Source organism: Barbus barbus, assembly GCF_936440315.1.
Source record: "Barbus barbus genome assembly, chromosome: 45".
In the NCBI taxonomy this organism is placed as follows: Eukaryota; Metazoa; Chordata; class Actinopteri; order Cypriniformes; family Cyprinidae; genus Barbus; species Barbus barbus.
Genome location: NC_136723.1, coordinates 24203052 through 24230366, shown reverse-complemented (window position 1 = coordinate 24230366; position 27315 = coordinate 24203052). Strand labels below are relative to the sequence as shown.

Sequence of the window (27315 nt, the reverse complement as noted above, 5' to 3'; positions counted from 1 at the left end):
GGAGAGTCTGTTAAACAGCAATGAGAAGCTTTATATCAGTATAGGATATCCAAAACTTCTCTGTGTATTTACAAAAGTCAACACAAGGTAGAAAATAAACACTTCACAAAATCAAAAATCAAATTAAAATGTTGTACACTCATAATGGGGTCTCTCTCATAGTCAGGAACAAATCTGGGGCAAAAAAGGGCAAATGTTATTACAAATAAACACGAAAACACCTCAGTTATTGTACAGTATTGTTTTAAATAATTCACAGAGACACAGATGAATCAGATCCCCAAGCTATAAAAAAATTCACATATATATTTTAGAAATTCCGCAATAATAATATTAATAATAATAATAATTCCACTTGGAAAAAAAAAACAAAATCAAAGCAAATCACAGTTTCTCCGGGTGACACAACAACGGCTGTATAAATAAGTTGATTATTAGAATGACAGATGCACAGAATTATAATTCCCATTCATGTGCCCTTCCTCTGAATGGACCAGTTTCCTTTCTCCAAAAAACCATCCGTACTTCCTGTATTCACATGCAAAGATTTTCACAAAGAAAACGTCGTAATATAAGAGCAGGAAACGCATCTGTGTACGTCACATGATTACGAGTATTTTCAAAACATGACAGAAATATTCTTCGGTAACTGAAGCGAGTGCAACGATCTCAGTTTAGTTTCGGAGGACGTTCCTCTCGCGTCCCCCAGTTAAGATTTTGTTTTAAGTGTACGTATGGAATGGCTGTTCTTCGTAGGCATCGTCCTGAAAAATAAATCTCCTGTATATACACACAAAACCTCCAGGGTGTTGATCAGATCGCACAGATGTGTGAAGGCCGAATGCAGTAGGGAATGATAAATTACAGACGACAGTTGGAATTACAAACACATTTCCGTTAACCTGTTTCGATAAAATGCGAATCGAACTCTCTCGTCGATGACACAAAGACGATTATGAATCAATTACAGTGTGTCCTCGCTGGGAAATTGATTTTATGCATTGCGCTTCTGCCATTTTACGAACTCCACTCCCACTGCATCTCAATAAGTGTTTCCTGCGATAAATCCGTTTACATAGATCTGTCAATTTACATCATATTTCAAGAAAACCCGATCGTTAAAAACAGTCCATCGTCTCTCTTTCTAGGATCAATATATGTCCTTTCATACACACATGCACATGTAACTTTGAATGTACACCCACATATATACAACGAAGATATACATAAATATAGACAGGCTGTTGATTCGTCCTTCTCAACCCAACGTGGTTCAGCTTTGTCTCTCGATGTGACACGGCAGAGGAGGTGAAAGAATGACGCTTGAAGAAAAAAGGAAACGAAGGAAGGAGAGAGAAAGGAGAGGCTTGGACCCATATTCTTCAGAGAGCAGAAGAGGGCTGGCTACAGCGCGCTTGCACAAGTTCCATCTCATGTGGTGGAATCCACCTGGATTTCCAAATGAGGTCTTCACACACTCATGGTCATGTTTGGAGAATACTGCAAGGACATTAGAGATAGAGAAGAGTTTGAGTGCGTTTTTAAGAACTCTTAAGGAATTGCTTACACTAAAATGAAAATCTGCTGAAATTTGACTCAAACTCATCAACATCTTGGATGACCTGAGAGTGTTTCTCCATCAGGTTTGGAGAAATGTAGCATTACATCACTAGCTCACCAACAGATGCTCTGCAGTGAATGGGTGCCGTCAGAATGAGAGTCCAAACAGCTGATAAAAACATCACAATAATCCACAAGTAATCTCCAGTCCGTCAATTAATATCTTGAGAAGTGAAAAGTTGCATGTTTGTAATAAACAGATCCATCAAGGCATTTTTAACGTCAAACCACTGCTTCTGGCCAAAATACAAGTCCTTAATCCATATAACACTTAATTCTGTGAAAAAGTCCATCTCCTGTCATCCTCTCACATCAAAATACACCAAGACATCTGCTTAGAGCCGTTTTCATTAGTAAATGATGCTTGATCTGTGCGTATTTCTTTTCTGATTCAGATGAGATGACATTTCTGTAGAAAGTAATATTATGGATAGAGGAAGTTAAAAATGTCTTGATGGATTTTCACTTCTCCAGATGTTAACTGATGGACTGGAGTGGTGTGGATTATTGTGATGTTTTTATCAGCTGTTTGGACTCTCATTCTGACGGCACCCATTCACTGCAGAGCATCCATTGATGAGACACTGATGCAGAGACACATTTCTCCAAATCTGGTTAGATGAAGAAACAAACTCTTCCACATCTTGGATGGCCTGAGGTTTAGTAAACTTTTAGCAAATTGTCATTTTTGAGTGTATATAAAATATACATAAATACATCATCTTAAACACTTAATTGTTTAAATATAAAATGTTATTGTTATAATTTAAAAATACAAATATATAAAATAAATAATAAACAAAGAGATGAGTGGCTCGTGTCAAAGTTAAAGCACAAATAGACAGGACAGGAAATGACATACACTCTCATTCTGGAAAGGGTTGAGGAAGTTTCCGCCCATTTCTCCGTCATCTCGAGGAGTTCCAGGCTGGTTGCTCATGCTTAGGTTACCAGGAGAGTTCTGTACAGATAGATAGTGTGATTTTTCAGTCCAGTAAGGTCACTGAATAATTAATAAAAGCTGGACTTTTAACAAGACAAGAAACAGCAGCCAAAAATGCCCATCTATCATATAATGAATTTGATTAAAACATACCTTGGGCATACTGTCCATGTCAGCTGACCCTAAAGAAATAAAAATACAGATTTCGGATTTGAAATACTGTAGGTGTATAGTTGCAAAGGCAGTACTTTTAAAATGCATGATTAATCTTCAATGACCACAAGGTGGCATAATCACGCAAGGCAAAAATAGACAACAAATCAGGAAATCAAGCATGAAAGCTGCGATTTCACATTGAATTATGACATGCTTTGATACTCTCCAAGCAAAGTAAGTGGACAGCACTCAAAGATGTCAGAGAGTAAGTTCTAAAGTGGTTGTTTGTATTAGAGAAGCTCTTACCTAATGATCCATTCATGTGATGAGGCTCCATTCCTGCCATGCTGCCCATCGGACCATCTCCACCCGGACCAATAGGGAACTGTCAAAAACACACACAAGCTCATATAACGTTATTATAAACACTACAGAGAAAGTTTTGTCAGTAAGTACAGAATGAACAAATGCAGCTCAATATGAACTGAGACATGTGTGTAAATATTTTGCTCGCTTACATTTTGCCTGTTTCCTCCGGGCGGCACTGTGTTGATCATGGTGTATATATTTTCTCCAGAGTTTGTCGAGTCTGCAGAGGAAGAGCCAAACACACAAGCGCATCAACAATAATACTATTGGTAACTTCTTTTGGTTAAAAATGATCCGAAATCAATATTTGAGCAAGTACATAACCAGCCAGTGTTCAAAACTATCGCCTTACTTTAGCTCGATTCACAAAGGTTAGCTTATAATAATGTTTTCTAATTTGAGTGGTACGGGTAGGTTTTTGTGGGAAATTCGAGCATGGCACTGCGTCATTATGTCACGTCTGTAAACATGAAGAAGTTTTCCCGGCTAGTAGGCTATCGCACGTGAGGATCCTGCAGGTGCCAGATCCATTATAGTCTTTTCTCACAGCAGCTGTAATAATTAAATGCATCATTTTGATGGCGGACTGTGATCCAGAAAGGATTATGTGTTTATGAAACACATGTGAATGATATTAAATTATATTCCAGTTTTAAATGTTCTTCTGATTACAGATAGCCTGGGATTACACAAGATTTGTATTTTAAAGAAAACCAGTTCAAAGGGAGCATAGTTTGCTTTTGGGCTTAAAATAATTTCTTAATATGAATTTCTAATGGCATGACAATTAGACTGTATAGAAATTGAAACCTACATGTTAATAACACACTATACCCACGCAATGCTGATGTTTAACATTAATAATTTGAGAATAAATTATAATAGTAATAATAATTTGCACGGTTTGATGTGATATGAGCTAACCGATCGTTAGATTTAATCACCCTTGGTAGTGTGATTTATGGTAATGCTTTTTTCCTCAGTTGGTCAGAACAAACGTGGCAGACTTGTTACTTGTTCAGATGACAATATACGGTGAAAATTCTGATTTGGGTCATATATTCCAAAACGTAGGCTAGAATTTGTGATTACTAAGTGTTTGATTCACACCGGTGCGGTGACTGACAGCTGCACCTCAAAACATTAGATTCATCCGCGCTGAAGCCGTGCCGGAGCACAACCCACATAATAAAGATAATTCGGCACCTGGCTGCAATACCAGGTTTTCAACAGAGATGGAGACAAAGAGGCAAAACTTACGGACTGCAGCTTTAAATAAATATATATAAATGAAACCTTTAAATATAAGAAATGTATTTTTATAGATTACAAATTATTAAAAAATATATATATATATGCATGTAAATAAAACAAAATATTTTATTCCTTTATTTAAAAAAAAATTAATTTAAAATAAAAATGTTATTTTTAAAGCTATAGTTTAAAAATGTTATTATTATAATTAAAAAATATAATACATTAAATGAAATTATATTAAATAAATTATATATTATATACATATACTTTGTGTATGTGTGTGATTTTTTTTTTAATATTATATATAATTTTATTCTATTTTTCCCCCTCAGTATATCTATCCATAATTAAATTCAACTTTGCATGAAAAACTATCTTCGGCAGTCCCACCTGCAGGGCTAGGCATGATGGGAGTCCCCGGGGGCCCTCCTCCTCCGGGTGGACCCTGAGAAAGAGAGAAGACGAATATTGTTCTGAATCTCATGTAACACAGATTATTTAGTTATATCTGCTTGCACTTATGGCATGCACAGGTGTAAATGTGAAGACAGTCCTGTGTGTGTGTGTGTGTGTGTGGTTCATGACAAAGGCCTGAGGCCCTGGCTGTGGTCAGCACTGTGCATATCTGCTTCATCCTCCCTCTTCCCAAATCTAATTATCTCTCCTCCTCTCTGCTGACTCGGCTCTGCTTTCCCGAGCAGCTCGTCTTGTCTGGCTGCTTTCAGTAAGCTACCACAGCTTCCCTTCCACAAATCATCTTAGCCGGGAGTTACTGACAGCGGTTTAACAGAAGATCTTGTGTAAATGTCTTAAAATGACGTGCTTAATCGCACTGGGTATCTCAAATGTGTTTCAGTGTATCTGGCAATGTCTAGTTGTGTGAAGGATTTTCACTTGATTTTTCACCAGTTTTTTTTAGATGTCTTTCTACAAGCTACATGCCTCATTTAAACAAATATACATATTCAATATATTATATAATACATTACTATATCCAGTACAACTGTCTAAACATTCTTAAATCAAGATATATTTGCAACAGAAGCAAAATGACTTCAGATTTTACGTTTTTAAAGAATCTATCAAAATTAAGTGAGTTTATGCTGAATTTTATGGGGTGAGAAAAACAAACTTAATTTAAAAAACCTCACTGGCAGACAATTGTTTTAAGCAAAAATTCATCTATTTTTGATTTTTTTTCATAAAACAATACTAAAAATCATTTTGCATCTCATTAATGTATCTTGAAAATACAATTTCAGTCTTTCCATGTCAAAATGATATCATAATAATCAGAATTTTTTTTTCTTGAGGCTCAAATCAGCATATTAGAAGGTTTTCTGAAGGTGACACTGAAGACTGGAGTCTTCAGTGTCACCTTCCTTCATCAGAGAAATCAATTGCATTTTACAATATACAGGTACATCTAAAAAAATTAGAATATCGTGAAAAAGGTCAATATTTTTTGTCACTCATTTCAGAAAGTGAAGCCCATATATTATATAGATTCATTACACAGAGTGAAATATTTCAAGGCTTTATTTCTTGAAATTTGGATGATTATGGCTTACAGATAATGAAAACCCAAAATTCAGTGTCTCAGAAAATTAGAATATTACATAAGATCAATAAAAAAAAGGATATTTTAAACAGAAATGTCAAGCTTCTGAAAAGTATGTTCATTTCTAGGCACTCAATACTTGGTTGGGCCTCTTTTTGCGTGAATTACGGCCTCAATTCGGCGTGGCATGGAGGTGATCAGTTTGTGGCACTGCTGAGGTGGTATGGAAGCCCAGGTTGCTTTGATAGCGGCCTTCAGGTCATCTGCATTGTTGGGTCTGGTGTCTCATCTTCCTCTTGACAATACCCCATATATTCCCTATGGGGTTCAGGTCAGGAGAGTTTGCTGGCCAATCAAGCACAGTAACACCATGGTCATTGAACCAGCTTTTGGTACCTTTGGCAGTGTGGGCAGGTGCCAAGTCCTGCTGGAAAATGAAATCAGCATCTCCATAAAGCTTGTCAGCAGAAGGAAGCATGAAGTGCTCTAAAATTTCCTGGTAGATGGCTGCGTTGACTGTGGTCTTCAGAAAACACAGTGGACCAAGACCAGCAGATGACATGGCAGCCCAAATCATCACTGACTGTGGAAACTTCACACTGGACTTCAAGCAACATGGATTCTGTGGCTCTCCACTCTTCCTCCAGACTCTGGGACCTTGATTTCCAAATTAAATGCAAAATTTACTTTCATCTGAAAAGAGGACTTTGGACCACTGAGCATCAGTCCAGTTCTTTTTCTCCACAGCCCAGGTAAGATGCTTCTGACGTTGTCTCTGTTTCAGAAGTGGCTTGGTAGCCCTTTTCCTGAAGACGTCTGAGCGTGGAGACTCTTGATGCACTGACTCCAGCTTCAGTCCACTCCTTGTGAAGCTCTCCCAAGTGTTTGAATCAGCTTTGCTTGACAGTATTCTCAAGCTTGCAGTCATCCCTGTTGCTTGTGCACCTTTTCCTACCCAAATTCTTCCTTCCAGTCAACTTTGCATTTAATATGCTTTGATACAGCACTCTGTGAACAGTCACAGCTTTCAGTAATGACCCTCTGTGACTTGCCCTCTTTGTGGAGGGCATCAATGTTCATCTTCTGGATCATTGCCAAGTCAGCAGTCTTCCCCATTATTATGGTTTCAAAGAACAAGAGATACCCAGAATTTATACTGTAGAGATGGTCATTAATTGAAGCTCAAATGTAAATATTCTAATATTTTAAGATACTGATTTTTGACTTTCTTGAGCTGTAAGCTCTAATCATCAAAATTAAAACAAAAAAACTTTTGAAATGTTTTACTTTCCATGAAAGTTTCACTTTTTGAAATAAGTTACAAGAAAAAAATGAACTTTTTCACGATATTCTAATTTTTTTTTAGATGTACCTGTATTACAATAGACAACAACTATTTTGAACGGCAATAATATTTCACAATTTTACTGTTTTTACTGTATTTTTTATTAAATAAATGCAGCCTTGGTGAGCAGAAGAGAATTCTTTTAATAACATAAAAAAATTGTTCTATACTTTTGACCAAACAGTATTTAAATAACAGTATTTAAACATGTGTCCTAAACTCCAGAAACAACGGTGTCTCATATTTTAGAGCAGTCACTGCAATTTATGAAAGAAATCAATTAAATCTGCATGTGGGTACAATTCAGATATAACCCCCTTTGTAATTCTTAACATTTTCAAAAGTAAATGTAATTTTATTAAAAAAAAAAAATCTCAGTAACTGTAACTGATTACAATTACATTTATTAAGTAATTAAATTATGTAATTCTGTTACATGTAACTAGCTACTCCCCAACACTGGTAATGACTAGTGACAACATTTCTTGGCTTCCACGACTGAGTACACAGAACTATCTGCGATCAGATGCATGTCTAACAGCTGGACATGAGCATTCATGGCTGGTGTAAATGGAGAGGGTCACGGCACTTACCACATAACTCCCTGGAGATGCCGAGGAGTACGGGATCTTAAATGCCACGTGGATCCGATCAGACAGAAAAAACAGACAGAATGTCAACAAATCAGATGCTCTTCAAGTGCAAACATTTACCTACAGCTGTAGTGGCTAACATTTCACAACGACTGATTGGAGAAAGACTCACCGAGTTGGAATTTGGTGGATTTGGCCACGGTCTTCCTCCGGGACCCCTGTAATAGGGAGAGACGTGTTGTACTCATTGACTATTGTACGGCTAAGTAGGAAATAATCTTTGTTATTAGGCAAGTACTTGTTAGTGTAATAGGAAGTACGTACATATTCATCCCAGGCATCCCAGGACCCCCAAGAGCATTGAGTGGTGGTCTCATGCCTCCTCCATATGCCTGGAACAATAGAAAGAAACATAGTGAAGTGTCTTTGCACATAGTTTACATGAGAGATGCAGACATACATGTGTGATGATCATACCTGTGGCCCAAGAGGTACCATCCCTCTGGGCGGAGTCATTCTCTGCATAGCCCCGCCCATATTTGGATGACCTGTCCAATCAAATGATCAGATGGAAATTAGTGGTAAACGCATTAGTTGAATGAAAAAAAAAATAAAAAATTCAAAATATTTTTATACAACAATAATAATAATAATGTATACTTAACCAGGTAAAATGTATACCATTTAATTTTTTTCTTACAGTGACTGAATCAACTGATAATGAAAAAATTAATAAAGGTAAAAAAAAAGAGAATGTTACATAAGTTTTCATATAATAATGTATATGTTAAGTGGTAATATTTATGGCCTCTTTTATTATATTTTTTTCTTAAGATGAGTGATGATGAAACCTGTCACAAAAGGTTTCAAAAAAATATTTCCTTACAAATATTTTTAAAACGATATACCGTAGGTTGCTAAATATATTCAAATATATTTAATGTTTAATATGGTAATATAACTTTTCTATTTTTCTTTCTTTAGTTGAATCTCATGAAAACAGTCAAGTAATGTTTAAAAAAAAGAGCATTTCACCCAAAAATAATGTATGGTACTAAATACATTTACAATTTTTATATAACAATAATGATGTATATTCAATATAGCAATATATATATATATATATATATATATATATATATATATAGGCAAATTTCAGGAATGTTGTCAATTTACATTTCTATTACAATATATTTTGACATAATATTAATAATGTACATTTAATACGGTAATATTAAATATTCACTATTACTATAGTAATATACATATTAGAATAATAAAAGTGGATGTTTAATATAGAATAATATATGATATATATATATATAAATTACCTATTATTATAGGATCATAATATTTTCATGACAATTAACCATCAATCAACTGCTCTCATTACTATAATATGAAAAAAAAAAAAAAAAACATTAAAATGTATTTAAACAGCATGGAAATATTTAATTTATGATGATTAAAAAATAAAACAATCGTTTGTCCAGACTTGATTTTCATTACTGAATTACCATAATGAGAATGAGATTTTTCCCCCACATTACGATAATGAGAATTCTGGGGGAAAAGTGCTTAATTGTTATGAAAATAATGTCATCATGGACAAAATGGTCCTAAAATAGGCTTGGTTTTCTTTATGTAAAATATAATTTATTTTTCATTTTGATTCAGGTGTTAAATATGACCCAAATATTTTTGTGAGATTCACATTGTAAGGTTTAATTGCAAGCAAACCTTGTTGTCTCGATGGGTCCATGCCACTGGGTAATAACGGCTGGTTTCCAGGGACTCCACCTAACGCCTGAACCAGTAAGATACAGTACAAATTAACATACACTCGTCAACATCTTCCAAGCAGGAGTAGATAAGGCCCATTAGGTGCCCTTGGGCTATGACATTAGATCAGGACCCAAAATATCACATTCATGCAGTCTGACTGGAAATAAAATGTGTAGCCTTAAGCGACAGGAATAGGAAAAAAAGATATTATACGAGGGAAATATTAGTCTTGGCTGAAAAGTCCTAGCATGACTCACAGCAAGTCAATTAGACAAGACTAAAATAAAACATTTAAAGCTTCAATCACTCCATTATGAGTTTGTATTTCTATATTGATCTGGCATTGTGTATTAAAACTAAATTGAAATGGAAAAGCACCTGGTTGGGTATTCTGAGAGGAGGTCTGGGGCCGCCAGGATAACGTGATGACATGAAAGGCTAGAAAAAAGAAGAGATGTCACGTGAAATCAGCAACTTCCTACTCTAAAGTCAGCATAAAATCAAAATTGAGTAACATTCCTCTATATTGGCTCATTAAAACACCAGCTAGATAGCCAGCAGTGACCGTCAGTACACAGTGAACTAGCTTTACTTCAGCTCTGGGGGCATTTACTTAAAGCTCGAGCAAATCAATAGCACCGAGAAAGTCTCAGGAGAACAGAAAACAATTATTTCCAAGCATCCAACCGAACGAGGCCGTTTCCACCTCCACATCTGAGGTAAGATTAAGAAAAAACCCTTGATGACAAAGTAAACATACCACATGTATCTAAGACGAGAAGGCTCAAGAAAACATCCCTATATATACACTACAGAACAAACGGCTGGGTCGGTAACATTTTTTAATGTTTTTGTATCTTATGCAAACAAAGTTGAATATATCTTAAAATGTAATTTATTTCTGTGATGCGCAGCTGTATTTTCAGCATCATTACTCCAGTCTTCAGTGTCACATGATCTTCAGAAATCATAATAATATGCTGATTTGCTGCTCAAGAAACATTTCTGATTATTATCAATGTTGAAAACAACTGTGCTGCTTAATATTTTTTGGAAACCATTTTTCAGGTTTTTTAAAGATTAAAAAGTAGTAGAATGAATTAATATATTTTAATTTGTAATATATATATATATATATATGTAGTGACGCATCCCTAAGAGTTAAAAGCTGTCTATTGATTAGTTCACAAGACTTTGGTGGTCACGTCTCATTTCAGAGATCAAAGCTCAGACGAGTGGCCAATCTGTTTTTGGGCCAACATCTATTAATAATTAAGGGGTTCATTCAGAGTCAGTCATTATGATGTGAAAATTGGACATCTTCACTGGGTTTTCATGAAAATGCAGCTCTTTGTTCATCAAAGGGAACGCAAACGTGGAGAGATGATGCTGTGCCCTGAACACGATGCATTTTCAGTCACATTTCTATGTGTGTGCATCTCTTATAAAATAGAATTACAGAAGCGCTGAAGTCCAAATAAAAGGTTGAGGGTCTTCAAAAGCAGACACTCAACATGTTTAATTCTTCATACTGCATGAGGAACATTTCAACAAACACAAAAGTAAGAGTAAGTTCAGATTCAGAGTGTGGAGTCGTGATCATCTTAGCAAGTAACCATAGCAACAGCAGGCTGCTTGAGCACTTTCCGTTAGGATTCACATCAGCCAATACATCGATAAAACATAAATACTGACATTATCTGTTACTTTATCAGATTTACATTTCACATGTATTCAGGGATCTCACACACTTTCTATTGGAGTCATTTCTGATTGCTGAAAATGTTAAAATCATTTTGATTCATATTGATTCACTAATGAATCATTCAGAACAATTTGACTGATTTAGTTCAAATGAACAGTTCTCTCACAAAGTTACACAAGATCAAAATCTAGAGAAATTATATTTTGTAGATCAGAACAAAAATACTATAATCACCACAGAAATTTCAATGGAAAACGGTTTTCCATAACTTTTTAAAATATATAAATGGATAAATAAATAAATAAATATTACAATCAAAATGTGTGAGTGCAATGTGCTTAATAATTTTAATAAATAGATTGATAAATATTAAAATCCATAATTAACCACACACACAAACACACACACACACACACACACACTTAAATGTTTATTAATGTTTAGCTTTTCTTTATTTGTAATACATTCATACACACACACATATATATATATATATATGTGTGTGTGTGTGTGTGTGTGTGTGTATATATTATTGCTGTCAAAAGATTAATTGTGATTAATCCCATCCAAAATACAAAATACAGTTTGTTTACAGAATATATGTATGTGTACTGTTTATTTATTATATATATATATATATATATATATATACATACATACAAACACATGCATGTATATATTTAAGAAAAATATGATTATATATTAAAATGTTTATATATAATATAAAATATAATAATATAAATATATATATGTATATACATGTAAATATTTTCAAAATATATACTGAATGTGAGTGTGTGTATATATACATAATAAATAAACAGTACACATACATATATTCTGTAAACAAACTTTTATTTTGGATGCGATTAATCACAATTAATCTTTTGACAACACTAATATATATATACTGTATATATATATATAAATAGGGTACAACGGGGCTATCTTAAGAAAGAATGTGCTTGTCACTGCGCCTAAAATGTATAATTGCTGAAAAATTTTTTTTTTGCATTGAACATTAATGGATCAACAGATTTTGTGTGAAAATAAATCATTCAAGTTGTTTATTTTGTTTAAAAATCTTATAAATGTATGAGGTGGCAAGAGGGGCCTTTTACCCCACACAAATACTTCAGCTAAAATAATAACAAGTTAATACTTGTTCAAAACAATCACTTTAGCTAAGTTTGTACTATTTTCTGCTTATTTTGAAAAATAAAATAATTATTTTTTGTTCAATAAATATACTGTCATTAAAATGTTAATATAAAAAAATATATTTTAAAATACAGAAACAAAATCATTTTAATAAGTAAAGATACTGAAAGTATTGAAGGAGATCCAATAATAATTGAATATATATTTACAGTAGTAACAGCAAATTATATTTTATTATATGATACGATTAATATCATGTTTTTAAATATGATTTATGTGATGGTGATTGTCTCTAATATGGACACCCAACATAATATATGATATTTACCATCTGAATCTAACCATGTCATGTCAACGAATGGAAAAGTCAGCGATATATTACAGTTTTTCTCAGTTGCTTTGGTGCATTTCTCAGAACAGAAATGAAATTTTCAAAACTACTTGTAAATTTGCCAAGAATTGTGCAAGTGAATCTTGACTCTCACTAATGAAGAGAATATAGATAAACCAATTAAAGGTGCATTTCATGACCCTTCAATTGGAAAGCATATATAGACAGAGGACAACACAAAAGTTACAAATTCTGACGATAGATGAACATCCAGAAAACGATCAGGGTCAACAGCCGAGAGGAAGAAGAGGAGTAAGGATGCATGGAAGTGTACAGAGACAAAACAGAGGAAGAGGAAGAAGAGGCCAAGGCCAGAGGTGCATATCAGAGGAAATAATGCTGTCAATCATGACCTTACAACGGCTGAAGGGTGCAGCTAAAAATTGGGAGATTGACCATATCCTCTAATTCAAACATTTTGAAGCAGTCTCTTTCAATCGATATCCCACATACAGTAATGTGTAAATGTGCACTTTTGAAAGGATATATGGCATACATAAGAAGTCATTTCAGTACAGTAACTGTCATCCAAACTGTAGCCATAGTTTACATCAGGAAATACTACAGTAACAGAGTGCACTGTTCAACTTCACACTACTTTACATGTAATACATTCCTACAAAAAAATGTACTGTATAAATACAAATGTTCATATATTTTTTTTCCTATGTACTATTGACTCTTCTCAACAAATATCAGATTTTTGTTTATAAAACCTTAATTTCCATGGTTGACTGTCATGGTGAAAAAACAACTAAATATATTGACCAGTGTGGCTCACACGATGGCAAACATTCTTTATATATTTGGTATCAAATGACTGACACGATAACTAGGTTTTGAAGCATGAATGAATTGTTTTGGGTGAGTAACTACATGTTGCAGACATGCAATACAGTTTTGAAGTTCCAGCAAACAGTTGTGCACTCACAGTTTAGAGACTGTTTCGATAAATATGCCAAAGCAATTGAGAAAAACTGTAATGATCATGTTAATTACTGTGTGCCATCTAGTGATGAAAATAATATCAAAGGCGCCTTTTACCCCGGGGTGCCTTTAGCCCTGTTGTACCCTATATTTATTTATTAACAACCCTCTAAAGTCATTGTAATATTTGCACACTTGTAAGTTGTATTGCTCAGAAGAATTCTTGGAGTTCTATGTTACGTTTTATGGAAGTCTTAACATGGTCTCAGATACATACAGTTTGATCATAGCTCCATAATATTGAAGAATTCCTGAAGAATTTGATAACAGAGGTTTGAGATCTCTGACTGCTGAAATCTGGATCATGATGTACCTAGACTAGAAAGAGTGTCTCTCTGGCGGGAGCTGGATCACAGTAAGAGTATGTGAGAAGCACTACATCCACTCAGGGACCGGGCTCAGTTGCTCAGTGCTGTCTGACATGCTCTCCGCGGCCCTGCACACCTCAGTCTCTGATTAATTATGGACCGAGGTGAGAGGTCTGCATTTGTCCTCTTTAATAATAGATGAGTGAGGTCTGTGGACTTCACCGTGGTGAACAAAAAGGTCTCCTTACAGGTAGAAGCAGCAGACAGTACATTCTCAGCCCATGTTTACTACCCTCAGGTTACAAGAACCAAATCCCTCAAAGTACTGTATACATATATACCACCACTGACCACAAACACACTCAAGTCTATGATGTTTCATGAATACCTGCCCAGGTCTAATATCTAAAAGCCAGAATAAAAAGGAACAGGAAATTCATCTAATCTAATATCTGTCAACTGCATAATTCATGGCTTAAGATTTCTAAAAATAACACACCGGCACAATCATTCATCTCTCTAACAGGTTTTGGCAAAAAAGGTACAAAGAAGGTGATCCGGCTTAAGGCTGGAATTTTGAGCGTGTCCGTACGTGCCTGCAGACTAGTCTATTTTTACAACTTATTAATGAAATAAAGTGAACATGCATCAGAGAATGATATCAAGGATGCATTGACATACTATAGAAATATGGGCAGAAAACTGGTCAATAACTGACAACTAATATTATAAATCTATACGAGTTTGTGTGTTGCTTTAAAGCATCCTTTCAATCTAGAACTGCACATGGTTTAAGACATCAAAACGTAATGTATATAATACACAATATATTATAATATAACATATACCTATCATTCAACCTTAACATTATACTATTATGATGCATAATAATAAGATGCAACAATAAAATACATATCAATATATCAATGCACTCTTAAAAATTATTTTTGCAATACAGAAATATCATTATATTGCCTATTCCCAAGTAGTAATAAAAGTAAAAACTATGAGCAAATAATGAAAAAGCATGATATGGATAATTAGTGAATGCATGAATTAATGAACGCACAACCAAACAAATTTGACATACCATCAACAATGGTCAGCTCAAAGCTACACCTGCTGCACTCTTAATAATCACCCATAAGGCTCTGAAATGTTCCCTCTATAGGTAGAGTAGGTATAAACACATTTCTGACTGATGTTATGGGGACAGTGGGTGTACCTTTGCAAGTTCTGCCCCAGTGACAAGCTTTTAGACTCCACTGAAAGTTCTTCTGTCTGCAAGTCTGGCACATCATTGCTTAGCTCCTGCAAAAATGCACGGATAAAGACTGAGAACTCCAGAGCGAGTTGAAGCATCCCTAGGGTAAATCATCTCCATTAGTCTGGTGGAAGAGCAGTATCTCACACTCAGAGTAGAGTAATACCCAGCATGCTTTACTCTGACTGTAATCAGCAGGACGTGGATCTCTAAGGCCTCCAGCCCTGCTGCTGTACCATCTCTCTCTGTTATCAAGTTACATCAAATTACGAGCATGAAATATTAAGTGCTGGACACTCTCCTGAGCCGCTCCGTAAAAGGCAAAGAGACAAATCACGGATATCCAAAGAGTGCAAAGTGATGCAAAAATTTATTTAGACACTTAATAGGACAGTTTCTGTCATTATTTACTTACCTTCACGTAGTACCAAACTTGTATGAGTTTCTTCTGTTCAGAAAAAAGATGATATTTTGAAGAATGTGGGTAAACAAAGTATTGACTTCCACAGTATTTTTTCCCATACTATGGAAGTCAATGGCTACCGTCAACTATTCGGTTACCCACATTCTTCAAAATATCTTCTTTTGGGTTCAAGAGAAGAAACAAACTCATACAGGTTTGAAACAATGTGTGGGTGAGTAAACCAAACAGGTGGGTAGCCAAACTGTTGACGGTAGCCATTGACTTCCGTTGTATTTTTTTCCATACTACTCCATACTACTAAGTCAATGGCTACCGTCAACTATTTGGTTACCAACATTCTTCAAAATATCTTCTTTTGAGTTAATGTTAGCCACACTGACTTCCACATTTGTTCCATATCATGGAAGTCAATGGCTACCGTCAACTTTTTGGTTACCCACATTCTTCAAAATATCTTCTTTTTGGTTGATGGTACCCATTGACTTCCACGGTATTCTTTTCCATATCATGGAAGTCAATGGCAACAGTCAACATTTTGGTTACCCACATTCTTCAAAATATCTTCTTTTGGGTTGATATTAGTGTCAGTCCTCTGTCGTGTGTGTCTTGTGTTCCTGCCTCATGTTTCCATATTTGGTTTGTTTCCTGTCCTTGTTAAGTGTGATGATTAGTTAATTCTTGTCGAGCTGTGTTTGATTAATTATCTATGATTATCCTGTGTATTTATAGTCCTGTCTGTTCAGTTAGTTTTGTTCTGGTCTACTCGTTCCTGTCTGTGTCTACCTTGCCTTGTCTTGCCCTGCTTTGTTTGGAGTCATTAAAGACTGTTATTTGAGTTTACATCCTCGTCTCGTGTCCCTCGTTCATCCTTGCTGTGTGCACCGTGACAGTTAGCCATTGACTTCCACATTTTTTTCCATATCATGGAAGTCAATGGCTACCGACAACTTTTTGTTTACCCACATTCTTCAAAATATCTTCTTTTTGGTTGATGGTACCCATTGACTTCCACTGTATTTTTTCCATATCATGGAAATCAATGGCTACGTCAACGTTTTGTTTACCCACATTCTGCAAAATATCTTCTTTTGGGTTCAGCAGAAGAAAAACTCATACAGGGTGAGTAAATGATGACAGAATTGTCATTTTGGCTGAACTTTCCCTTTAAGTTGCATTAAAGCCACAATGTTAGATTCAAATAAAAATAGCTCAAGCACATTTTTCAGCAAAAAATGACAATAAAGTAGGTTTGAAATGATACAACAATAGATATAATCTTCAAAATGAAGAAAAAGTACTGTGGTGCTTTGAGACACGTTAGTGGAACATGGTCATATTAATGAACAGACTTAATACAGCCACTAAAAACCACCAAAACTCCAGACGATTAAAATACATTAAGCAAAAATGATAAGACAAGTGAAGTTAGTAAAAGCGACAGTGTTATGTGACTCTCGGGCCTTTGGGGGGCACTGTAATGCTAAACTTCCCTGTTTGATCTAAGGTCTGTTGGAAATCAGACAAAGACTGTTGCAGAGGCTCAATCACTACGACAAAGACAAAACAACAGAAAAACTTACTTGAAACGCTCAGCACCAGTGCGTTACATGTTTATCATATTTGCCATCATTAAAACCCCAGCAATGTCTCATCACACATGTTCTGTTGTGGAATATTTTGTATATATATATATATATATATGCATCAACATACACATTCAGATTGCGTTTGCTCAGTAAACATGGATTAAGCAGATGGCACTTTAAAATCTCAATACTTTAAGCTGAAAGCCAAGAATAAAGTTTATGAATTGGATGATATAATGAGTGTTTCTGCCAGCACAGGCAGATGTGCTGCAGTAGACAGTGAGCTGCAGAACACCTGACTGACAAACCATCTGCCTGAATTACTGAAACGTCCACCCACCTCTACAGACATCTGAGGAGCAGATCTCATATATATGCATTCTCAACAGCCTGCATTCACTTTACAAGCCCGATGGATCTGTGGATTTCTTCATACCGAGCTTAAAGATTAAAGGCTTGTCCTCGTCTGACCACATGGCACAGCGGTGCTCGGGAAGCTACTTTCAAACTACAACCCCAATTCCAGAGAAGTGGTGACATTTTATAAAAAGCAATAAAATAAAGAATCTGTGATCTGTTAATTCTCTTTAACAATTATTTAATTGACGAAAAGATTTCTAAAGTTTTCACTTACCAACGTAAATGTATTTTGTAAACATGGGCGGCATATCGTCAATCATGGAATTCCGATGTCAGCGCAGGCCCGGTTGTACGGGGGTACTAGACGGTGCTAAATACCCTCAAACGAAAGCACAAGCAATTAAAGATTCGGCAAACTATCCAACGTGTTTTTGTGGCATTGAGCTATGTTGCCAATCACAGACATCTGTTGATTTCTTCAATGTAATGGCCAATCAGAAACGTTGTAGTTTTTCAGAATTGACAGAGTTTTACACGCTCGTGAATCATCTCATGACTAACTAAATATAGACGCAATGTAAATAAGAGATTCATTAGTTTAAAGAGCTTGATTAAGAACTTTTTGAGATTGTGACGAGTGATGCTTTTAGTGATGATAGCGTGCTTTGTTTGTTTTCTATAATCAATTCAGAATTTGAATAAAACTTTAATTTCACGAATAAATACATGCTCCAAATTGTCAGTAATGATGCTGGATTCTTTCTCGAAATATGGGTTTATATTTCTCGAGGAGTGTCTCGCTGCAGCCCACAAGGTCCAGGGGGTGTGGTTGGATCCAGATCCAACTCCTCCCACCTTACATTTACATAAACCTACCCATCTCCACCCCCTGATCCCTAAACCTACCCATCTCCACGCCCTGATCCCTAAACCTACCCATCTCCACGCCCTGATCCCTAAACCTACCCATCTCCACGCCCTGATCCCTAAACCTACCCATCTCCACCCCCTGATCCCTAAACCTACCCATCTCCACCCCCTGATCCCTAAACCTACCCATCTCCACGCCCTGATCCCTAAACCTACCCATCTCCACGCCCTGATCCCTAAACCTACCCATCTCCACCCCTAAACCTACCCATCTCCACGCCCTGATCCCTAAACCTACCATCTCCACGCCCTGATCCCTAAACCTACCCATCTCCACGCCCTGATCCCTAAACCTACCCATCTCCACACCCTGATCCCTAAACCTACCATCTCCACCCCCTGATCCCTAAACCTACCCATCTCCACGCCCTGATCCCTAAACCTACCCATCTCCACGCCCTGATCCCTAAACCTACCCATCTCCACACCCTGATCCCTAAACCTACCCATCTCCACACCCTGATCCCTAAACCTACCCATCTCCACGCCCTGATCCCTAAACCTACCCATCTCCACCCCCTGATCCCTAAACCTACCCATCTCCACGCCCTGATCCCTAAACCTACCCATCTCCACGCCCTGATCCCTAAACCTACCCATCTCCACCCCCTGATCCCTAAACCTACCCATCTCCACGCCCTGATCCCTAAACCTACCCATCTCCACGCCCTGATCCCTAAACCTACCCATCTCCACGCCCTGATCCCTAAACCTACCAATATGATGTCACACTTGGATGTGGGTGGGGTTGGATGTCCACCGCAGGATGCAGCGAGCCCTACTTGGAAATATCAGTGATAAGCAATGGATGGGACAAAAATGCCTCAGTGATTTATTCTGGAAGCAGTCCTGACCAAACTTACACAGACAGAGCGCGTCCTAAAGAGAAGAATTAATGAATATTTTTGTTTGAATACTACATATAAAATAGCTACCAAAATAAATGCTGGAAACTTCAGGTTGACAAAGTAATGACTAAAAGTTGACAAAAATGCAATGACTTTTCGTCGACTAAAACTAGACTAAAACTATGAAAGACTTACCCCCGGTTTCACAGACAAGGTTTAAGCCTAGTCCTAGACTAAAATGTAAGTCTGAGCTGTTTCAACTGAAAGAAACTTGCACTGACTGATCTTAAAATATATCAGTGCCTTTGTTTTGTCTCAAGATGCACACCAGTAATGTTTTTTTTTAAGCACATGCATAAAAATTGCTTAAATGTCCCAATTGAACTATGATCTAATCCTGGCTAAATCTAAGCCCCGTCTGTAAAACCGGGCCTTAAATGACTAAAATGTGACTAAAGCATTTTTGTCTCAAGATAAAGACTAAGACTAAATCAAAAATCCCTGCCAAAATTAACACTGAACCTTTGCGATATGCACTATTGCAATATGATAGCGCATTTTTTTGAGGCATACATCCGAAGAAAAAAAAAAATTCTTGCCTCCCCTGACTCAAAATGTTCACATAATCATGCTGCAAGTATCAGAAGTGCAGGGTTAGCGCTCATACTACATGAGTACCACGCCCGAGCCCAACTGAACCATGCGTTCATGATGTGAGCGCTGCTGCAGTCTTAGGCCCACCCCAAATTGAGACGCGTGATGACACTCAATCCCAAGCCAGTACTGATCAACATCCCACCCCTCCTGTGACCCATGGCTTGTCTGTATGTGTATTCAGAGCCAGTGAGCAACGGGCTTTCAAAATAATAATAATAAAAGCTGCGTTAATGCGCGATTAAATAATTGACGGTGTTAATTAATTAATGCGTTAATGCCAGGGGCGGACTGGGGCCAAAAAGTGACCCTGGACTTTTTGGCACAGAGCGGCCCACCACAAGACACCGCACCACACCACACCATAAATGAGTGGCATATTCTTGACATTATAATTAGTCTTTTCTGGTGTATAAGGCAAATAGTAAATAATTTCAAAGAATTTTTACAAGGGACAGTTTAATATCACTACAATTATATACCAATATTATCAGTCCATATGACACAATGCTCTGGTATCGTCTACTCTAGAAGACTTGAATAGTCCAGAAGGTGGTCTGTTTTTATGGTGCCTTTTCATATTGGTCATATACAGTATTTGTCCTTTTGTAGGAGCTTGACATCTATCATTTTAAGGAATAGAGCTCCAATTGTGGAAAAGACTATACAAATTATTTTGATGATGAAAAATACAGTAAACAGTACTGTGAAATATATAGTTACAATTTAAAATAGCTCTCTTCTATGCGACTATATAGTAAAATATAATTTATTGCTGTGATGCGCAGCTGTATTTTCAGCATCATTACTGCAGTCTTCAGTGTCACATGATCTTCAGAAATCATTCTAATATACTGAATTATTTTTTTTTTTTTACTGCTCAACAAACATTTCTGATTACTATGAATGTTGAAAACTGTTGTGCTGCTTCATTTTTTCAGTCTTGTGTAAGATTAAAAGTTATAAATTAATATTTTTCTTCAACAATGCTGCATTAAATCAAAGATTAGAATACAAAAAGGGACTTTGATTAAATTGATTTAAGTGACAGTAAAGATATTTACACTTATTACAAAGTATTTATATTTCAAATAAATGTTGTTCTTTAACTGAGAACCATTATACCGATAATAAAACCATTATTAATAATTGATCACAAATAATAACTGATGATAAAAGCAGCAAATTAGGCAACATTAGAATGATTTCTGAAGGGACACAGAAGACTGGAGTAATGATGCTGAAAATTCAGCTTTGACCACAAAAATAAATGACATTTTAAAACATCCTAAATAGAAAAAAACTATTTTAAGTGTAATATTTCAAAATATTAGGCTATTGTTTTACTGTATTTTTGATCAAATCAATTCAATGTTCTTTCAAATAAATAAATACATAAAAAGCCTTAATTATTTCAAACTTTTAACCACCAGTGTGTATATAAAATAGGCTAATGCATGTGAATTAATAAGCAAATTATATTTTATCACTTTCCTATGCACAGCACTCGAAAGCAAAGGTCTTCAGATTTACAGTGTTCTAGAGTAAGATTGAGAATGATTTTTGATAGATTTCTAAACATTTTCTTAGACACGTGGAATCACGGAAGAAAGCAGATTTACATTATCTCTTATCTCATGTCTGCTGAAAACTGCATTATAGCCTACATTGTGACGACTCCAATAACGCCATTAAAATCTGAGACATTTGAAAAGGCCAGTAGTAGTTTGCATTCCTGAAAATTAATGTCTGTCGTTTAACTAAACGGTTGGCAAATATTGCTGAATTGTCTCGTCATGTTTAGCTGCTTACATCTTACCTCAGCTCGCATTTAAGTTGCACGCAGCTCAGCGTCTGTGAACGGTAAATCCTGCCTTCTACACTTTGATTGGCTGTTTCAAACATTTTGACATTGACGAGCGCTTTTGAGCCACTGCACTGAGCCGGAGCACGCTATATTAATTAGAGGTTTTTATTAAACAAAATAATCAAATAAAGTGTCCAAAGGCGGTAAAAGTGTCCAAAATAAACAGGGGGGTCTGGTGTCTGCATCGTGCTGCAGGGTTCGTGAAGGAGGGCAGTGCTCTGGAAGGAAGGGTCCAGGTAAGGGGCGGAGTCCGGCGGCTGCACGCGCTTGATTTTTTTATTGTTTAATAAAAACCTCTCCGAGGCCTGACGCCACACCCACTGTGTCTGTCGTTTACTCCTCCCGCCACAATACACACACAACACAAAGACATGTGTATATATATATATATACAACAAAGAATAAACCTTTATAGTCCCTTTGCAGAATCAATGAGTAATGTTTTTCATTCATTTTGAATGAACCGATTCATTAAACAAACTATTTTGCTACATTTCACTAAAAATAAATGACTTCCAAATCCATTGTATGAGAGAAAGTGAAATGACATTCATACCTCATAAAATTACTCTAATGTTTTGACACACTACACTGCTATTTGTTAAAAACAGTAGCTGCGTTTCCATTACCCATTAACATTGGTTAATGGAAACGCTGCCAATTTGCAATAGTTATTTATAAAATATTGTAAAAGTTTTGCACAGATCTGTAATGGAAACGAACCCACTGGTTAATCATTACTGTTGAGATACAATAATTATCCCACTTAAGCACAAATATAGCATAGTTTGCTCGACTACAAATGACAATAACGGATCATTTATATTTCAACATATAGTTCTTACATTATGTTCAGGCATTAAAAATATATATAAATATTATTCAATCTTTAATAGAGATGCACACACTGTTTCCAGGAGAAAAAGTAATATTAGGTCATGCCATCAGTCTCGGGGCACTGGAGGGCGAGGGCCAGCTGGGAGTTAGGTGTTGCTTTGAGAACACATTTTAAGGGCAGGACAGGACGTCTCGGGGGACAATAGCATCTTTGAGGGAGAAATGACACGCCTCAGTGTTCTTAGAGAGGAGAGAGTGGGAGTGTAGAGAAAGTTAAAGATGAGAGGCAGGAATGGAGCGGAATGCAGATGCAGCGCCTTTAATAATGCATCTGCTGCTCTTCTGCTCTCGTTCCCCTGGAATCATCTCGACTTCAACATCCTCCAGCTCGTTCTGCGCATGTGTGATCCCAGAGCCCTCCTGCTGGCCTGAAGCTCATCTGTAACGCTACAGCACTCCGCTAACACATGGCCAACGTACTTTAAAGGGTTAGCTCACCAAAACAAGAAATGAGGATTCTGTCATCATTTACTCACCCTCATGTCGTTCAAAACCCGTATGATTTTCTTTCTTCCGTGGAGCGTTTTTTTTTAGCTTGACAGCCACCATTATGGAAAAGAGCACTCTGGATGCTCTGCAATAGATCTTCATTTGTGCTCCACAGAAGAAATAAAGTTAAACCGGGTAAATTACAAAAAAAAAAAAAAAAAAAATCAATTTGGGGGTGAACTATTCCTTTAATATACAAAATCCTTTGTTCAAGTATCATTGATATAATATTATAGTTTTTCTTTATTAGTTTCATTTTTAAATATGCCTAAATATAATATTTGGTATTTATTAATTAGTTTTACTTTAGTATAATTTTATTACTTATACTATAATTTTACTTAGAGTAAAAATGTGTTTGTTTGTTTTTTAATTTAGATAACAGTAATAACCCTGTGACAATCATGCAATCATTTTCTTCAACCTTTAATTTTTGGGTTTTTTTGCAAGTCGTTAGATAAATAATACAAAATAATTTTATGTAAAAGTAAATTATATATGCAATTTGCTTGGCAACAAGCTGAAATAAAATAAATTTTTCATAAAACTGTTTTAAGTAACAATTTTTATTTTTTTTAGTTTACAATAATAACCCTAAAACAATCATGCAATAGTGTACACAGACTAAAATATAAGGTTTCAATTATATTCTTTCAATACTGTTAAATATTTTTTGCAAGGATATCATACAAATAATATAAAACAATTATGCATAAAATGAATGTATTTACAATTTGCTTTGCAACTAGCTGAAATAAAATGAATTAAACATTTTGTATATTTTATTTTATTGCAGTTTTTTATTTCATTTTATTTCATGACACAGAGCAAAATCAAATGTTTATATTTTTCAACATCTTTTACATTTTTTTCAGTTCACTTAAATTTTCCAGCATTAATGAGGTTTCAAAAATAATGCATATATAAATACAGGTCCTTCTCAAAAAATTAGCATATTGTGATAAAGTTCATTATTTTCTGTAATGTACTGATAAACATTAGACTTTCATATATTTTAGATTCATTACAACACAACTGAAGTAGTTCAAGCCTTTTATTGTTTTAATATTGATGATTTTGGCATACAGCTCATGAAAACCCAAAATTCCTATCTCAAAAAATTAGCATATCATGAAAAGGTTCTCTAAACGAGCTATTAACCTAATCATCTGAATCAACTAATTAACTCTAAACACCTGCAAAAGATTCCTGAGGCTTTTAAAAACTCCCAGCCTGGTTCATTACTCAAAACCGCAATCATGGGTAAGACTGCCGACCTGACTGCTGTCCAGAAGGCCATCATTGACACCCTCAAGCAAGAGGGTAAGACACAGAAAGACATTTCTGAACGAATAGGCTGTTCCCAGAGTGCTGTATCAAGGCACCTCAGTGGGAAGTCTGTGGGAAGGAAAAAGTGTGGCAGAAAACGCAGCACAACGAGAAGAGGTGACCGGACCCTGAGGAAGATTGTGGAGAAGGACCGATTCCAGACCTTGGGGGACCTGCGGAAGCAGTGGACTGAGTCTGGAGTAGAAACATCCAGAGCCACCGTGTACAGGCGTGTGCAGGAAATGGGCTACAGGTGCCGCATTCCCCAGGTCAAGCCACTTTTGAACCAGAAACAGCGGCAGAAGCGCCTGACCTGGGCTACAGAGAAGCAGCACTGGACTGTTGCTCAGTGGTCCAAAGTACTTTTTTCGGATGAAAGCAAATTTTGCATGTCATTCGGAAATCAAGGTGCCAGAGTCTGGAGGAAGACTGGGGAGAGGGAAATGCCAAAATGCCTGAAGTCCAGTGTCAAGTACCCACAGTCAGTGATGCTGGTGTTGGTCCACTGTGTTTTATCAAGGGCAGGGTCAATGCAGCTAGCTATCAGGAGATTTTGGAGCACTTCATGCTTCCATCTGCTGAAAAGCTTTATGGAGATGAAGATTTCATTTTTCAGCACGACCTGGCACCTGCTCACAGTGCCAAAACCACTGGTAAATGGTTTACTGACCATGGTATTACTGTGCTCAATTGGCCTGCCAACTCTCCTGACCTGAACCCCATAGAGAATCTGTGGGATATTGTGAAGAGAAAGTTGAGAGACGCAAGACCCAACACTCTGGATGAGCTTAAGGCTGCTATCGAAGCATCCTGGGCCTCCATAACACCTCAGCAGTGCCACAGGCTGATTGCCTCCAAAATGCCTCTGTATGCCAAAATCATCAATATTAAAACAATAAAAGGCTTGAACTACTTCAGTTGTGTTGTAATGAATCTAAAATATATGAAAGTCTAATGTTTATCAGTACATTACAGAAAATAATTAACTTTATCACAATATGCTAATTTTTTGAGAAGGACCTGTATTTAATATATAAAATAAGCAAATAATACAAAATAATTATACAAAATGAAATGTAATGTATATATGCAGTTGTCTTGACTAGCTGAAATTTAGCTGAAGTTTTATTTAGGTTTTATTATGCTTTATTTCAGTAAATTTTAATTTAAGTAAAAAACTTTTGTTGTTGTTTTAATTGTAGTTAATAACCTTGCGGCAATTGTGTAACTGTGTACACGGTGCAATCAAGTTTCTTATATATTTTTAACTATTTAAATCTTTAATTTTTTTTGCATTTCATTGGTTTCATAAATAATACATGTATAAAAATGATCCAAGAATTCAATACAAATGACACAAAATAGTTATCCAGAAATGTAATGTATATATGCCATTGGCCTGGCATCTAGCTGAAATAAAATATTTTTTTTTTAATATTTTATTTCAGTTAATGATTATTTTATTTAAAAATGAATTCCTTTTTGTGTAGTTTTATTTAACCCTGCGATGATCGTGCGACTCTACACACGCCGCAAACTCAAATGTTGACTACAAAGACAGGCTGTTCCCGTCAGAAACCGCAGGAGGCAGATGAGCCTTTGTTGAGCCACTTAAGAAAGATGATTTGATTTTCTTAGCTTATCGTTCTATTAGACGAGCACCATTAGCGATCTGCTGGGGATTCCTGTGCCCCCCGCCACACGCTTGGAGATCTGCTTCAGTCAGTCACACTGCTGGAATCCTGTCGCTCTTAATCAAACCAATTACAACACACTGGGCGTCAAATACCACAGCTCCTTAGCATGGTGACGTTACGCACAAAGACGGCTGCTTTACGAGCGCTCTTTAAGCTGGCTCTGCCTCATAAGAACTCTTCGTCTAAAGCAATACCTCATATGTCAACACAGGTGTTGAGTTACACAAACTGCGGCGGTAAACATAGACTCTAGAGGATGTTTCCATTCTGCTTGGATAATGAGTGTTCGGTGTATCTGGGTCAAAGCGTCACGTCGCATCTGCACATCTTTCCTTCAAACCGGTGATTCGAGGCCACAAACAGCCACACCAGATCAAAATGAAAACATGCCACACTTTATTTGGACAAAGGTCGTGCTTTTGAGGAGAAAACCTCTCTTTTGAGAATTCAGAGCACAGTAATTTTGTCTGAAGTGGACTTCACAATTGCACCGCGTGCAAAACGGTTCAGCCTTTCAGAAAAAAGCCACAGGTGTGTGTTCTATCACTGTCAGCCATGTTAATGTCTGAGGGATTTTAACATGTTTTAACACAGAATTAAAATGATTCAAAGATGCCTTCATCCTAAAATCCTGCGAAAGATGTGGACAAGATCCAGGTAAAGTCAAAGATCTGAAGAGTTGACCGGAGAGAAGTGAGAGCACACAGGAGTTATTTTCAGTCACTCTGAGCCGGTGCAATTAGACTCGCATGCAAACTACCAGGAACAAAACAAAAACACAGGTTCAAG

The 27315-nt window shown here is 36.2% G+C and overlaps 1 protein-coding gene across 2 annotated transcripts in view; it reads right to left on the bottom strand.

Annotated features, from left to right (window-relative positions):
- Positions 1 to 27315, bottom strand: part of LOC306863867 (single-stranded DNA-binding protein 2-like) — an 81201-nt gene continuing 53886 nt past the window's right edge. Inside the window, exons 6-17 of one of the 2 annotated variants that reach the window (XM_079407438.1) lie at positions 10008 to 10067; positions 9585 to 9651; positions 8322 to 8392; positions 8169 to 8236; positions 8017 to 8062; positions 7845 to 7880; positions 4736 to 4790; positions 3238 to 3308; positions 3026 to 3104; positions 2717 to 2745; positions 2483 to 2581; positions 1 to 1500 (exon numbers count right to left, since the gene is read on the bottom strand). In XM_079407438.1, coding sequence (XP_079263564.1) covers positions 1471 to 1500; positions 2483 to 2581; positions 2717 to 2745; positions 3026 to 3104; positions 3238 to 3308; positions 4736 to 4790; positions 7845 to 7880; positions 8017 to 8062; positions 8169 to 8236; positions 8322 to 8392; positions 9585 to 9651; positions 10008 to 10067 — 711 coding nt within the window. In that variant the 3' untranslated portion in view covers positions 1 to 1470. The remainder of the gene's footprint in view (positions 1501 to 2482; positions 2582 to 2716; positions 2746 to 3025; positions 3105 to 3237; positions 3309 to 4735; positions 4791 to 7844; positions 7881 to 8016; positions 8063 to 8168; positions 8237 to 8321; positions 8393 to 9584; positions 9652 to 10007; positions 10068 to 27315) is intronic. The other variant, XM_079407439.1, reaches the window with a different exon arrangement.